This window comes from Nomascus leucogenys, chromosome 3 (assembly GCF_006542625.1).
Source record: "Nomascus leucogenys isolate Asia chromosome 3, Asia_NLE_v1, whole genome shotgun sequence".
Classification (NCBI taxonomy): domain Eukaryota; kingdom Metazoa; phylum Chordata; class Mammalia; order Primates; family Hylobatidae; genus Nomascus; species Nomascus leucogenys.
This window is the reverse complement of record NC_044383.1, coordinates 69840251-69856495: the sequence shown is the minus strand read 5'-3', so window position 1 is coordinate 69856495 and position 16245 is coordinate 69840251. Positions and strand designations below refer to the sequence as shown.

Genomic DNA, 16245 nt, shown 5'->3' with positions numbered 1-16245 from the left:
AAAGTGAAGCAAGACATACATAGCAACATAATAATTGTAGACAGCAAGAACCCATTTGCAATTAATAAATAGAAAATTCAGATAAAAAATAAGAAAGAGAAAACTGTGACAATATTATAGACCATATTAATTATTTTGCATATAGAGCAATACTTGAGAGTGCATAATTTATAAAGAAAAAAGGTTTATTTGGCTCACAGCTCAGCAGACTGTACAAGAAGTGTGTGCCAGCATCTGCTTCTAATGAGGGTTTCAGGAAGCTTAAAATCATGGTGGAAGGTAAGGAATAACTAGATATATTATATAGTAAGAGACAGAGCAAGTGTGAGGTGAAGAAGTCAGGTTCTTTTAATGAACTAGCTCTTATTTGAATTGATAGAGTCTAATCTTTTTGGTTACCAAGAGTACGTACCAAGCCATTCATGAGAAATTGGCCCCCATGACCCAAATATGTCCCACCAGGTCCCACACCGAACATTGAGGATTTATATTGCAGCATGAGGTTTGGACAAGGACATCCAAACCATATTATAGGCCAACTAGGCTTCACAGACACATAGAAAACTCTCCTGTCAAAACCAAGATAATACACAATATTCTTATTTGCATCTAGTGTATTCTGTTAGGACACATACCCAAGCTTTATTAAATTTAAAAATACCTACTGGGTGCCATGGCTCCTGCCTATAATTCTAACACTTTGGGAGATCCATTGGGGCCAAAAGTTTGAGACCAGCCTGGGCAAAATAGTGAGATCCTAACACTATAAACTAGCAAACAATTAGCCAGACATGGTAGTGCATGTCTGTAGTCCTAGCTACTCAGAAAACTGAGGTGAAAGGATCACTTGAGCCCAGGAGGTTGAGGCTACAGCGAGCCACAATTATGCCACTGCATTGCAGCCTGGGTGACGGTAAGATCTTGTCTCAATACAACAACCAATCACTTTAAAAACACTAAAATTATACACTGTGTGTTTTCTAACAAAAACTGAATGAAACTAGGAATTAAAAGCAAAAGTCAAACTGGCAAATTCACAAATATATGAATATGAAACACACTCTTCAACATATTCTTGCTCAGGGGGCAATAAATTTTATTTTTCAAAGATGTCAATACAACCTACAGTTAAAATCTATGGAACATGAACAATGTGATACACAAAGACAAACAGATAAAAGAACAGAATAGAGAGCTCAGAAATAAACCGTTCTGTATATTATCAAATGATCTTCCACAGAGTTGACATGAGCACAAAATAGAAAGAAATAATCTCTTCAAAAAATGGTGTTGAAAACTGAATGTGAACACTGACAAAAGTTGGATTATTTCCTTGAATGATACATCTCTTGATTTATCTCTTGATTTATAAACACATCAAAAAATGTAACACACACATACAATGGAATATTATTTTACTTTAAAAAGGACAATCTTGTCACGTTTTAAGATGAACATTGAAAATATTATGCCATCTGAATTAATCCAGTAACAAAATATATTTTAAATAAAATACTTAGACATAAAAATAAACAAATGAGAAAAAGCATTTGAAAAAACACACAAAATTACTAATTTGTAGAAAAATGAAAAAAAAACAATACCAACAAAATCGCCTCAAACTCATTAGGTGTAATAAAAATAAAACCCATGTTGATTGCTGGTGGAAAACAAAGATACAGCCATTATTTTAAAATGTTATAAATATTCCTCATTTATAAATCTATATCTAAAATATGTAACACAGGCCAGGTGCAGTGGCTCAAGCCTGTAATCCTAGCACTTTGGGAGGTTGAGGTGGGCAGATAACCTGAGGTCAGGAGATGAGCCTGGCCAACATGGTGAAACACCATTCCTACTGAAAACACAAAAATTACCTTGGCGATGTGACGTGTACCTGTAATCCCAGCTACTTGGGAGGCTGAGGTAGGGGAATCACTTGAACCCAGAAGGCACAGCTTGCAGTGAGCCGAGATCGCACCACTGCACTTTAGCCTGGGCAACAGAGTGAGATTCCATCTCAAAAAAAAAAGAAAAAGAAAGAAACAAAACAACAACAAAAAAACAAACTATGCAACACAGGACCTGGAAGACATAATTGAAAATACATGTATTTTGTACCAGTATTCACAAAACTCAAAAGGCTAAACCACCATATATCTCTTGATTTATAAACACATCAAAAAATGTAACACACACATACAATGGAATATTATTCCACTTTAAAAAGGACAATCTTGTCACATTTTAAGATGAACATTGAAAATATTATGCCATCTGAATTAATCCAGTAACAAAATTATGGATACTGTATGATTCCACTTATATGAGATATCTTAAGTAGTCAAAATCATAAAATCAGAAAGTGGAAGGTTTGTCTGTCAAGGGCTGGAAAGAGGGTAAAATGAGCAGTTGTTACTTAATGGGCATTGAGTTTTAGCTTTACAAGATGTAAAGTTTCCAGAAGCCTTTTGCATGACAATGTGAATATAATTAACATGCCTGAAATGAACAGCTTTTTTTTTTGAGATGGGGTCTTGTGGGCGGCAAGCCACCCAGGTGCCAAGGCAAGAGACTGAGGACACAAGCTTTTCCAGTATAATAAAATATAAAACAATAATAGTCATACCAGATATAGATTTTAGATATCATTATATATGAATACCATTAATCATTAATTGGTAGTAATTACTCTTTATCCCAATATTATAATAATCCCCACTCTATAATCATAATCTAGTAAAAACCAGGCCATACAGAGATAGGAGCTGAGGGGACACAGTGAGGTGTGACCAGAAGACAGGAGTGCGAGGCTTCTGTTATGCCACCAGGACAGGGCCACCAGAGGGCTCCTTGATCTAGCGGTGATGCCAGCATCTGGGAAGATGCCTGTTGCCAGGCGGCCCATGGTCTAGCGGTAGCAAAATGTGTCAAGGAACAACACCCGCTACTTAGCAGACGGGGAAAGGGAGTCTCCTTTTCCCCGGGGGAGTTTAGAGAAGACTCTGCTCCTCCACCTCTTGTGGAGGGCCTGACACCAGTCAGGCTTTCCCACAGTTATCCAGAGGCCTAACTGACTCCCTGTGATGCTGTGCTTCAGTGGTCATGCTCCTAGTCCACCTTCATGTTCCATCCTGTACACCTGGCTCTGCCTTCTAGATAGCAGTAGTAAATTAGTGAAAGTACTAATAGTCTCTGATATTTAGAAATAATGGCATAAGCTGTCTTTCTCTTTGTCTTCTCTCTCTCTCTGCCTCGGCTGCCAGGCAGAGAAGGGGCCCCTGTCCAGTGGACATGTGACCCACGTGACCTTACCTATCATTGGAGAAGGCTCACATTCTTTACCCTGCCCCATTTGCTTTGTATACAATAAATAACAGCACAGCCAGACATTCAGGGCCACTACCAATCTCCACGCATTGGTGGTAGTGGTCCCCCGGGCCCAGCTGCTGTTTCTTTTATCTCTTTGTCTTGTGTCTTTATTTCTACACTCTCACGTAGCTGCACAAAGGGAGAGACCCACCGACCCTGTGGGGCTCCAAGTAGCTGGGACCACAGCTGCACACCACCTTGCCTGGCTATTATCAATTTTTTGTATAGAGGAGAGTCTCCATATGCTGCCCAGGCTGGTCTCAAACTTTTGGGCTCCAGGTATCCTCCTGTCTTGGCTTCCCAAAATCCTGGGATTACAGATCAGAGCCACCACCACGCCTGGCCCTGAAATGTACACTTCAATAGATTTAAGATGGTAAATTTTACATTATGTGTTTTTAAGACAATTTTTTTAAAGAAAAACTGAAAAAAAAACAATTATGTTTTTTTGAAAATTACTTCAAATCACAAAATTGTTTCTCATATGAAAGGAAATACATATTAATCACTAAACACATGGTAAAACTAAGACTATCCCCATGAGTACTCACTTAGACAAGAAAAAACTACCATGGAAAATAAGCTAAGAAAGAGTATAAGATAAGCCATAACTAAAATTAGGGTCATATTTATAGATAAACAGACATACATATGTAACCTGATTGTGATAGACATGCATAATTTACCTCTTAAACCTCAAATTGACTTAAAGTGTACAAGCAGAATTGCAAATTGTCTAAAATTATAATACATAAGTAAAACCAAAACACCCAATAAACTAATGGTAAGAAACCTACACTGAGGCCAGGTGCAGTGGATCCTAACTGTAATCCCAGTACTTTGGGAGGCTGAGGCATGCAAATCACGAAGTCACCAGTTCCAGAACAGACTGGCCAATATGGTGAAACCCCATCTCTTCTAAAAATACAAAAATTAGCCAGGTGTGGTGGTGCACGCCAGTAGTTCCAGCTACTCAGGAGGTCAAGGCAGAAGAATCACTTGAGCCCTCGAGGAAGAGGTTGCAGTGAGCCAAGATCACGCCACTGCACTCCAGCCTGGGTGACAGAGCAAGACTCCATCCCCCCCAAAAAAAACCTACACTGAAAAAACACACTAATATAAAATTCAAAACAATAATAAAAGAAATGTTTACTCGTAAAATCTAGCATGCAACATTGATGTATTATTAAAAAATTGTCAGGCCAGGTGTGGTGGCTCACAACTGTTATCTCAACACTTTGGAAGGCCAAGGCAAGCAGATCACCTGAGGTCAGGAGTTCAAGACCAGCCTGGCCAAGTTGGTGAAGCCCTGTCTCTACTAAAAATACGAAAATTAGCCAGGGGTGGTGACACATGACTGTAACCCCAGCTACTTGAGAGACTGAGGCATGAGAATTGCTTGAACCCAGAAGGTGGAAGTTGCAGTGAGCCACGATCACACGACTGCACCCCAGGCTGGGTGACAGAGTGTAACTCCATCTCAAAAAAAATAAAAATGTTTCTAGGTAACTGAAATATTTAACTGTTAGTGTGTACTCACTAAATGTGGTATTTTGAATCATTGGCATGCACTGTGTGGCAGTAAAATTTCAGAGAATATGCAGTATAATTATAAATAGAAGATTCTAATGAGAAACCTAAAAATTAGCATTTTAAGGAAACTAGAGTTACTTTTAATGTTTTAAATATATGGTATTCTTACACAAAATAAAACTGCTATAATCAAACTTTAGAAGCAAAGAGTAGCCTTACATTGTTAAATTTAAAAATATATAATTTGCAGAATGGGGTTAGACCCTCTGATATGTAAAACAAATATTGAGAAATAAACTATGTTATTATTTAGATATAGGCTAAAAAAAGATGAAAATCCTTTAATTCCTTTTTGCCTGCAGCAAACTTAAATTTATAAGTAACTATTTTAGTAATATGGGTCCCTATGAGTTATCTAATTTACTTCAGGAATACCATGCAAATTCTAGCATATTATCCTAAATATCTGAATCTAAATTTACAGACAAATCTGAAAGAGAAAATAGAAAGTAAAAATGTATAGGGAGAGTGACATCAGTAAGATGAAAAGATTAAAAGTCCCTATTTTCATATTCCCTTACAGCAAAAAAAAATTCAGCCATCTCTGACAAAAATGCCTTTATGAGAGAAATAGGCATTATGGCTTACACCTGTAATGACAGCTACGTGGTACATTAAGGTTGGAGAACTGCTTCAGGCCAGGATTTTGAGACCAGCCTGGGTTATGTAGCAAGACGCCGTCTCCAAAATACGCGCCTCTAAGAGAGATTTGAGATCCAGGGAGGGAGTTGTGAAATGCTGCTAAAGCTTAAGATTGAGAAGTGTTCTCTTCAGAAGAGAACCTGCCCTTAGTCAGGTGGGAAACTGCAGGACCCCTACTCATGGCTACAGACCAGGATAGGGTTCATCCAACTTGGTCCCACTAAGAATTCTGAACTTACTCTGTAACCAACCCAAACTGCTCCCAGTCAGAGTCTGACAGAGGTCCTGCCATTCCAGAGACCTGGAGGAAGGCACCCATTTACAGCAATGTAGGCAGGCCTGCAGACTTTGGACTTTACTGGGGTCCGTGAAGTGGTTCAATGACTCAGTTTCAGTTACCTGAGCCGCAGTTTATGGTCAGTTCTGCCTACATAGAAACCCACACAATTGGGCAGGGTGCGGTGCCTCAAGCCTGTAATTCCAGCACTTTGGGAGGCTGAGGCGGGTGGATCGCCTGAGGTCAGGAGTTCGAGACCAGCCTGACCAACATGGAGAAACTCCTTCTCTACTAAAAATACAAAATTACCCAGGTGTGGTGGCGCACGCCTGTATTTGCAGCTACTTGGGAGGCTGAGGCAGGAGAATCGCTGGAATCCAGGAGGCAGAGGTTGTGGTGAGATGAGATTGCACCATTGCACTCTATCTTGGGCAACAGGGGCAAAACTCCATCTCAAAAAAAGAAAAAGAAAAAAGAAACCCACACAGTTCCCTGAGGAATTGCTTCTAAAATCAGTTTATGAACACTTGAAGAGGTGTTTACTCCATCAAATTCAGACACAAATACAAAACTATACTGTGTCCATTGTCAATGCTTCTATTTGAATGTAGTAATGGAAGTATGTGGCAGAAGAATTATTCACAGAAATAAAAAAATCCAGCCAGGCGTGGCAGCTCATGGCTGTAATCCCAACATTTTGGAAGGCAGAGGCGGGCAGATCATCTGAGGTCAGGAGTTTGAGGCCAGCCTTGCCAACATGGTGAAACACCATCTCTACAAAAAAAAAAAAAAAAAAAAAAAAAATTAGCTGGGTGTTGTGGCGAGCATCTGTAATCCCAGCTACTCAGGAGGCTGAGGCAGGAGAACTGCTTGAACCCAGGAGGCAAAGGTTGCAGTGAGTCAAAATCACACCATTGCACTTTAGCCTGGGCAAAAAGAGTGAAAGACCCTCTCAAAAAAAAAAAAAAAAAAAAAAAAGTTGCTGGTTGATCACACAATTTTATATTTAAAAAACCATAAACAGTACATTAAAACCTGTCTAAACTAATAAATACACTCACTAAATTAGCAAAATATAAAATTAAACACACAAGTATATGTATAGTTTCTTACACTTAAACTATCTGATGAGGAAGAAAAAATCTTATTTAATATAGCATTAAATAAATTCCTGAGAAAAAATTAACCAAGGAGGTAAAAAAAGTTTACAATAAAAAAATAAAAAAATTAGAAGATCAAAATTAATTTTAAAATATTTTATGTCTATGAATTGAAAGAATAAATATTATTACAGTATCATATTATCCAAAGTGATTTATAGACTCAATAATCTTCCTATTAAAATTGCAGTGGTTTTTTTTACAATAATGGAAAATACAATTCTAAAATTTACATGAAACTAAAATAAACTTTGAATAGCCAAAGCAATCTTGAGGAAAAACAAGAAAGCAGGATATTATGCTTACAATTTCAAACTATATTTCAAGACTATATAGTAATAAAAATAGAATGGACTATGCACAAAAATGAACAAAAAAATTGCAATAGAAACTACTACTCTCACACATTTCAGACCTGATACAAAAAGAAAACTAAAAAATAGTTTCAGTTTCTCAAAATCAGGAAGATATTTGTGTGTCCCCAAAACAATGAAAAAGCAGCTGGATTGTGCAGTCTCTTATATGCCATGAAGAGGACTTTGGCTCTCACTGTGAATGTGGAGGAAGCTCACTGAAAGAAAAGTAGAATTTTTAGAGAATTTAAAAGCATAAGACAATATGCCCCTTTTTGAGAGCAAAATTTAAAAAAACAAAAACAAAAACAAAACAAAAACAAAAAAAACAGCTACCCAGGAAGTTCCTTTGGGACACAGCTTCCAGAATCACATCTTAAGGACTGGCTTTCTCTTTGACCTTGGACCTCTTACTGTGTTGTCTGTTGTATTCATTTTCACTCGCACCTACCTGAGGGGTTGGCTACCATCTCACATCTCTTCATAGTCGAAGGTTTTTTTCCTTGCTCCAGACGGGTGATGAGGTCTGGCTTTGAGACAACAATACCTGTTTTATCAAAAATAAATAACATGAATCTTGCTCACATTCTCCAATTACAAGCTAGTAATGTGCTCAGGAAAGATGATGTGATAAAATATTCTAGTAAATTAATAACAACATACAAATTCATAACAGAGATTTCTAAATATTTAGAAAATACTTTCAATTTGCCTGGTGCAGTGGCTCATGCCTGTAATCCCAGCACCTTGGGAGGCCAAGGCAGGCAGATCATGAGGTCAGGAGTTTGAGACCAGCCTGGCCAGCATAGTGAAACCCCATCTCTACTGAAAATACAAAAATTAGCCAAGCATGGTGATGTGTGCCTATAGTCCCACATACTCGGGAGGCTGAGGCAGGACAATTGCTTGAACTTGGGAGGTGGATGTTGCAGTAAGCCCAGATTGCACCACTGCACTCCAGCCTGGGGGACAGAGTGAGACTCTGTCTCAAAAAAAAAAAACAAACTTTCAATTTGTAGTTTTCCTAATTTTACTACCTCGTACTACTGAATCAAAAATTGGTGGTGGCAAGTAGATTTTCAGGTGGAAGCTACAATATTTTAAGTCAGTAAATTTCTGGAATTACCACTAATTTAGAGTGAAGAATATAACTCAACTCAGAAATGTGGAAAGTTTGTATTAAGATGAAATATCTTGAAGAAATTTTTTTCTTTTCTTTCTTTCTTTTTTTTTTTTTCTTCCTTGAGACAGAATCTTGCTCTGTTGCCCAGGCTGCAGTGCAATGGCATGATCTCAACTCACTGCAACCTTCACCTCCTGAGTTCAAGTGATTCTCCTGCCTCACTCTCCTGAGTCCTGGGATTATAGGTGCATGCCACAGCCCCCCGCTGATTTTTTGTACTTTTATTAGAGACGGGGTTTCACCATTTTGGCCAGGCTGGTCTCAAACTCCTGGCCTCAGGTAATACCCCCACCTCAGCCTCCCAAAGTGCTGGGATTACAGGCATAAGACACCAAAGTAATTATTTTCTAAGTGAACAAATTCTGAAGATTTTCTTGAAAAACTGGATCTGAAACTCTTTTATAAAAAGAATTACTAACATTCTACAAAAAAGAGAAATAAAACAATTTGTGTATATTATGAATTATATATTAAAGTTTTTCTCACCAAGAAAGACCAGGTTTCTGTAGTTCTCTAACATCACATTCCTATATAGATTCCGCTGTGCAGTGTCCAGGCAATGCCACTCCTCCAGAGAGAATTCTATGGCCACATCTCTAAATTGCAATGGCCCCTGAAAAATATACACACACACATTTTCACCAAGTGGTTATGGGTGGAATTTTTAATTTGACTTAAGGTGAAATGAGAGAGTAAAGACAACTGGTTCTGACTTATAGGACTGATTAAAGTTATCCTACAAAATAATTTTCAACACAGAAATATTCTCTAAAGTATTCTCTAACTCTGAGAAAAAAGAGGAGCATAAGATCCACAACATCAGTTCATATATTTTTCTAGAAAATAAACTATAAAATTAAGGGCATGAACACAAACATGTACACTTTTGAGTGCTATATTTACATCATATGGAATGAGTTGTGAATATTTTTCAGATGAAAAAGACATGTTGAGTTAGAAGGCACCTCTCAAATTTTAATATGTACAATAAGCTGAAGACCTTGTTATGCAGGATTTTTTTCCAGAAGATCTGGAATAAAGTCTGATTTTTTGAATTTCTAGCAAGCTCACCAATAATGTCAATGTTTTTGGCCCAAGAAGGATATTTTGTCAAACATCCAGTAAGTGGAAGAGCCTGTGTTTTTTCCAGTTTTTCTGGCCTATAAACAAAGATAAGAGCCTTAATTTTCCAAAGAAAAATATGTAGAAAAAAAAGAAAAAAGAACAGCTGCCAGATTAAATATGATTGTTTATGCACATCAGCTGCATAATGAAAGTTAATAATGAAGAGAAAAATAATTAGCTATATAGTAAAAAAAAATCTGTCATATACCTACTTAAGCAAGTGAATCATTAACCATTAACTGCACTAGGACAAATTATTATGATGTGTTAATGCATACAGAAGAACACAGCATCACTGTTGAAATATTCCTTTTTAAAAAAAGCAAATAAAATCTGAATGTAATCAAAAAGAATCATCAGTTTTATGCAAACCTCAAAATACAGATACCTCCTACGTTCTGTAATTTTTAGTAGTAATATTAAGTAGGCTTCATTAACACCCTAGACAGCAGGTATCTCCTAATAATTTTTTTCAGAATTTCTGGGTAATAAATGCCATCACATTTAAATGAGCAATTTTTTTTTTTTTTTTGAGATTAAGTCTCACTCTTGTCCCCCAGGCTGGAGTGCAATGATGCGATCTCAGCTCACTGCAACCTCCGCCTCTTGGGTTCAAGTGGTTCTCCTGCCTCAGCCTCCCAAGTAGCTGGGATTACAGGCGCCCGCCATCACGCCAGGCTAATTTTTATATTTTTAGTAGAGACGGGGTTCCACCATCTTGGCCAGGTTGGTCTCGAACTCCTGACCTCAGGTGATCTGCCTGCCTTGACCTCCCAAAGTGTTGGGATTACAGGCGTGAGCCACCGCACTGGACCTAAATAAGCAATTTCTTAATCCTGTTCGGCATACAGCTAATGGAACACACGAATGGAGCCTCAACATTTTATTTTCTCCATCTTTACTAAGGACCACAGTTTTCCCCAATAGAAATCTTGAGTATCCACATCTTTCCATGTTCAACAGCCTCAAAGGGAACATTTTTAATATTGCAGATCATAAATTCCTGTTCATAAATCTGCATGGCATATAAGAAGTTGTGATGTAGAGAATGAAGAGAAGGCTCTGGGATACAGGAAAGAAATATTTTTCAGAGACCCTTGACTATCATAAGAGTTTTAAGAAGTACTTAAACCAAAATCCTTAGGGAGGAAAAACACAAGTAGAGAAGTAAAAGTTTTCAAGTACTAAACGCATGGGATTCCAGGAGGCAGAGTGGACACAGCTTTTCAGCTGAGGCATGTTTACCTGAAGGCTTTTTTTTTTTTCTCTCTCTTTCTCTATCTCCTCCTTCTCTGGAATTCCTTCTCAGATGAGATTCTCTGGACAAATTACATCTGCATCTTGAGAATATGCCTTTAAAGGTGTCAGTACCACATCTTTACCGGCTAGCATGACATCAGTTGGCAGAAAAAGACAGAAAAATCCACCCATTTCTGTCCTTTAAAACAGAAGAGATTCAGGAGCAATGAGCTGCTCCATGAAGATGAAAATATAAGTTTCTCCTTTCCTGTCCTCAGGTGCCCTCCCCTGCCACAGACACCAGCAATTTCTGCCACAGTAATGGAAATATGCACCACAGTACCAGTCCCTACCAAACCCAAACAGAACAGGCCCTGTGACCACCCTTTAGAGCAAAGGTGGAACTTAACTCTCATGAATGTATTTTGAAGCCTTCATACTTGATTCTGGCCTCCCTTAGAGTCACATGAGGCCCTTCATTAAAACAACGTGGATGCTTCCACCCACAACAATAAACAGAAGCTGTGGGGAGGGCACAAGAGGTTTCTGCAAATTGGCCATGTGATCCTCATGAGAAGCCGGGGCTGATAACTACTAAGCTAAGCATTGCCTCTCAAGCTTTAACCAGCTTATAAATCACTTGGTAATTTTGGCCCCACTTTATGTAATGTGATTTTGCAGGTTTGAAAAGGGTCTATGAGTGGGTGTTTTAAACAAGTCCCCTGTCAATGCTGATGTTGCTCCCCATTGGCGCATTATTTACATTAGTTAGAGAAGCAGGCACAGCACAAGATCCCTTACACTTAACAGTCTTGTCACAACCAAATACTTCTGGTACAAACAAGGACAACCCATCTCCATCCTAAAGTTTCATATTCTTTGCTGGCTCTTTAAAGTTTACAGAGGAAACAGAAGGCAGCAATGTCTGAATAAGTCTGTATTTTAAAAACAACATGTACCCATGTACTAATGCAATGTTTATTAAGCAGGTACCATGTGCTCAAGAGTATGATACACAGCACAGTGCTGGGCATAACACATTATGTGATTTAATTCTCATAACACCCTGGGAGCTGGTACTAAGGGTTTAATAATTTCCAGGATTTAGAAAAAGGGCCCAGCATCTTTATTTCTTCTTCTGTTCCTGTCATCAATTTTTTTTTTAATTTTAAGGAATAAAAGCTAAATACAGACAGATGAAAGAGATACAAAAAGAAAGAGGTTAATGTAGTTTAGACAAAATTTTATTCTCTTTATATTTACTTTTTTGTGACTTATGGATCAACTACTGGATCTGCAGGAATAGAAAACAAGTGTCTAAATACAATGTCTCTGCAAGCACTGGTTTTAATAGAACATTTAAAATCTAGGACCCTAAAATACATACTTTATTCATCCCATTTATCTGTTTTTTGGGTTTCAGGAAATTGTGAGCACCAGCTCTAGAAAGGCAGCAGGATTCACCAGCCAAAACTCTCATCTCTGCTAATCAGTTCTCTGAGGAAAGACTCCAAGGTACGGTCAGACCAAAATAAGGCCTCCAAAAAGGGTGAATCTGAACAGGTCTCGGGCCGGGTGGGGATGCTATGTAGAATTCTTCCCCCTATGCCACTGCAGTACTACCAGTTTTGTTTTTTCAAAGGTTACCTAAACGAAAAACTTAAATCCCAGAATTTCTGTAATTTTAATATTTTCTAGCCACTGCCCTGTCAACTTTATGCTACATACTAATATGCAATTCAAACAAATCCTTTAAGGTTTTCTAAGGTAATTTTTTTTTTTTTAATAGATGGAGTCTCACTCTATTGCACAGGCTGGAGTGCAGTGGTGCCATTTCAACTCACTACAAGCTCTGCCTCCTGGGTTCAAGTGATTCTTCTGCCTCAGCCTCCCGAGGAGCTGAAACTACAGATGTGTGACACTATGCCCAGCTAATTTTTGTATTATTAGTAGAGATGGTGTTTCACCACATTGGTCAGGCTGGTCTCAAACTCCTGACCTTGTGATCCACCTGCCTTAGTCCCCCCAAATGCTGAGATTACAAGCATGAACAACCATGCCCAGACTTTCTAGGGTAATTTTATTAGAAAATAAATATGTACACTTAGCAAGGTAAAAGAAATAGAAATTATATGGCCAGGCATGGTGGCTCACACCTGTAATCCCAGCACTTCAGGAGGATGACGTGGGTAGATCACAACATCAGGAGTTTGAGATCAGTCTGACCAAGATGGTGAAACTCCATCTCTACTAAAAATGCAGAAATTAGCTGGGCATGGTGGCCAGCACCTGTAATGCCAGCTACTCAAGAGGCTGAAGCAGGAGAATCACTTGAACCAGGGTGGCAGAGGTTGCAGTGAGTCAAGATCACACCACTGTACTCCAGCCTGGGTGACACAGACTCCATCTCAAAAAAAAAAAAAAAATTATAATAACAATCCTTCTGTTCATAAATATGCCTTCAGATGTAGACATCAGAAGTCACAATATAAAGAAAGTAGACTAAATAAAGCCCAAGATTTTGGACACATGTATTTATTGTACCAACCATATGATGCATAATTCAATTATTTATCCAGTTGCTAGTCTAGACTAAACGTTTCTGGATTGGAGGAACCATGACTGCTTCATGTTTTTTTAATGGCCATATGAAATTGTAGCAACTAGTTTATCTATTTGGGTCTCCAGATCTCCTCCTTCTTTATCATCCAAGTAACAGGAAACTGGAGGAACTCTCATCTGGGTACCAACCAAAGATACCTCTTGTATGAGGGTATAAAGAAACATAGATGACTCATTTCTCATACACTGAGACAGAAGCAGAATTAACCACTCTTGTCAGTCTAACGCAATTCTGCTCTGAACATCCTCAAATGCCTCAAAGACACTAGGTGATTTTGAGGGAATTCCCAGTGACCCTGGGCTGATGGCCCAATGATAAGCCAGGCTGGAGAGACTCAGGCTGATTCTAAATAGAAAATGGAACTGCCCTGGTGTAACTCCAGAACCTGGAACACCCGTTCTGATTTGCTAGCTCTTGAGTAAAGGAAAGAACAAAAATAACTCTTCTCCAGTATTCCACTTCACGGGTAATTATAGTTGTGATCATGGCTCTGGACACTTTGTGGCCTTGACCTCTCACGCCTAAGATGCTTATTTACACTTACAAATTCTGCCATCAGATTCTATTTCCTCCTGGTGCCACCCACATCACTGTAGCAGGTCAATGAACAAGATGTGAAAAATCTCAAAGAGCCACACTCCCAAAATGGGGCTGATGTTTAGGTTGACATCTCACAACACAGAAAATGCCTTTTGTTAGTTTTCTGTACATTTTCCATCCAAAGTCCAGGCTTTTTTGTAAATCCCAGGCAGAGGCCAGACCTTAATTGCAGATTCTAGGTAGGATCAACCTGGCTCTGCATCTTTTGATGTTACAGCAAGTGGAGTACAATCTAAGTAGAGATCCCCTCATGGAGGCTGCTCTAGCACATTCTAAATGATGTCTACTAAAAAAAAAAAAAAGGCTGACACAACATGAACATAAGTAGACAGTTTATTTGGGTCAAGTTTAAGGATTATAACCTGGGAGCAAAGATTCAAGTTGCCTGGAATCTACACTTTAATTAGCAGCAATTACAAGAGGATTTGTAAAGACAACAACAGAGGGACAGAGAGTGGACTGACACAGAGTTGTTTTTCAGAAATTTTTATTTACAGAAATAACACTGATTATTAATTAGATATATATCATAATGGTTTAGGGTATAAAATATAGTGTCCAGGCCAGGCTCGGTGGCTCAAGCCTGTAATCCCAGCACTTTGGGAGGCTGAGGCGGGCAGATCACTTGAGGTTGGGAGTTCGAGACTGGCCTGACCAACATGGAGAAATCCCATCTCTACTAAAAATACAAAATTAGCTGGTCATAGTGGCATATGTCTGTAGTCCCAGCTACAGGGGAGACTGAGACAGAAGAACTGCTTGAACCCAGGAGGCAGAGATGGCAGTGAGCCGAGATTGTGCCATTGCACTCCAGCCTGGGCAACAAGATTGAAACTCCATCTCAAAAACAAACAAACAAACAAACAAAATATAGTGTCCAATGTGGCATTATTAGTGTCATTTATAGCTACTTGTGCTAATAGGGAACAGTTTCAAGAGATTAATACATAGTTAATAGGGGGAGAAAGACATAACTGCACTTTTATTTTAATGTCTCTCTGAGTTTGATAACCAAAAGGACTTGCATTTTTCAGATAAAAGTTTTTTATTTCTCAAATCTCAAGACCTGGATTCAAAATTTGGAGCTGCAGATTTACGGCCTGAATGGCTGGAGTAGCAGCAGGTGTTAGCTGCACATTTGTGGGCATTTTGGCAAGAGGAGGAAGGGGAAAGTGGAGATTCTCATGTCTCTATGTCTACTCAATGCACACATGTTACTCTGATTGGGTTTCTGGGCTCCATATTCTCTGAATCAGTTTCAGGTCTGAAAATACAAGAGTCAGTGAAAGAGATAAAATGATTGATTGCTGCCGGTGAAGTCTGTAGAAATTTGGTCTAGCCTCTCTAGAAGTGATTGTAGAGAACTCTAGATACCAAATAGGCAGAGACACAATTCTGCCTGCATATTTAGGGGACAGCACGCACTTTACTGCACAAGTATAAGTTGACTGGAAGCCTGAGCGGGAAAGTCCCCTCTAGAGTAAATTCTGGTTGGCACCTTACATGTTTATATCATGTCTGGTAATTCTAGACAGTGTTTGGAAACAATAATTAAAAGAAAAATTGGGCTGAGAGTAGTGGTTCACACCTGTAATCCCGGGACTCTGGGAGGTCGAGGTGGGCAGATCAACTGAGGTCAGGAGTTTGAGACCAGCTTAGCCAACACAGTGAAACCCCATCTTTACTAAAAACATGAAAATTAGCCCAGCACAGTGGCAGGTGCCTGTAATCCCAGATACTCAGGAGGCTGAGGCAGGAGAGTCGCTTGAACCCAGGAGCTGTAAGTTGCAGTGAGCTGAGATCATGCCACTACACTCAGCCTCAGTGACAGAGTGAGACCTCTATCTCAAAAAAAAAAAAGAAAAATTTTCTCCAGCCCCAGAAAAAGAAAATGGTTTCTTCAGCCCCAGAGAAAGAAAATGGCTTTCTTACAAAATTAAACTTGAAAGTGACATACATCATAGTCAATCTGCTTAACAGATTATAAAGATGGAAAGATGGTCACCACAATTAGTCCACAAGTAGAAGAATTTATAGCACCATGTCATACATAGTTCATCCTAAAACCACCTGGAGAA

At 38.8% G+C, this 16245-nt stretch overlaps 1 protein-coding gene across 1 annotated transcript in view; it reads right to left on the bottom strand.

Annotated features, from left to right (window-relative positions):
• The window catches only part of LOC100590160 (putative zinc finger protein 66), a 98996-nt gene that overhangs the window by 73631 nt on the left and 9120 nt on the right, over positions 1–16245 (bottom strand). The window contains 2 exon segments of the mRNA XM_030809439.1: positions 7849–7944; positions 9067–9193. Of these exon segments, the coding sequence (XP_030665299.1) occupies positions 7849–7944; positions 9067–9193 (223 nt within the window).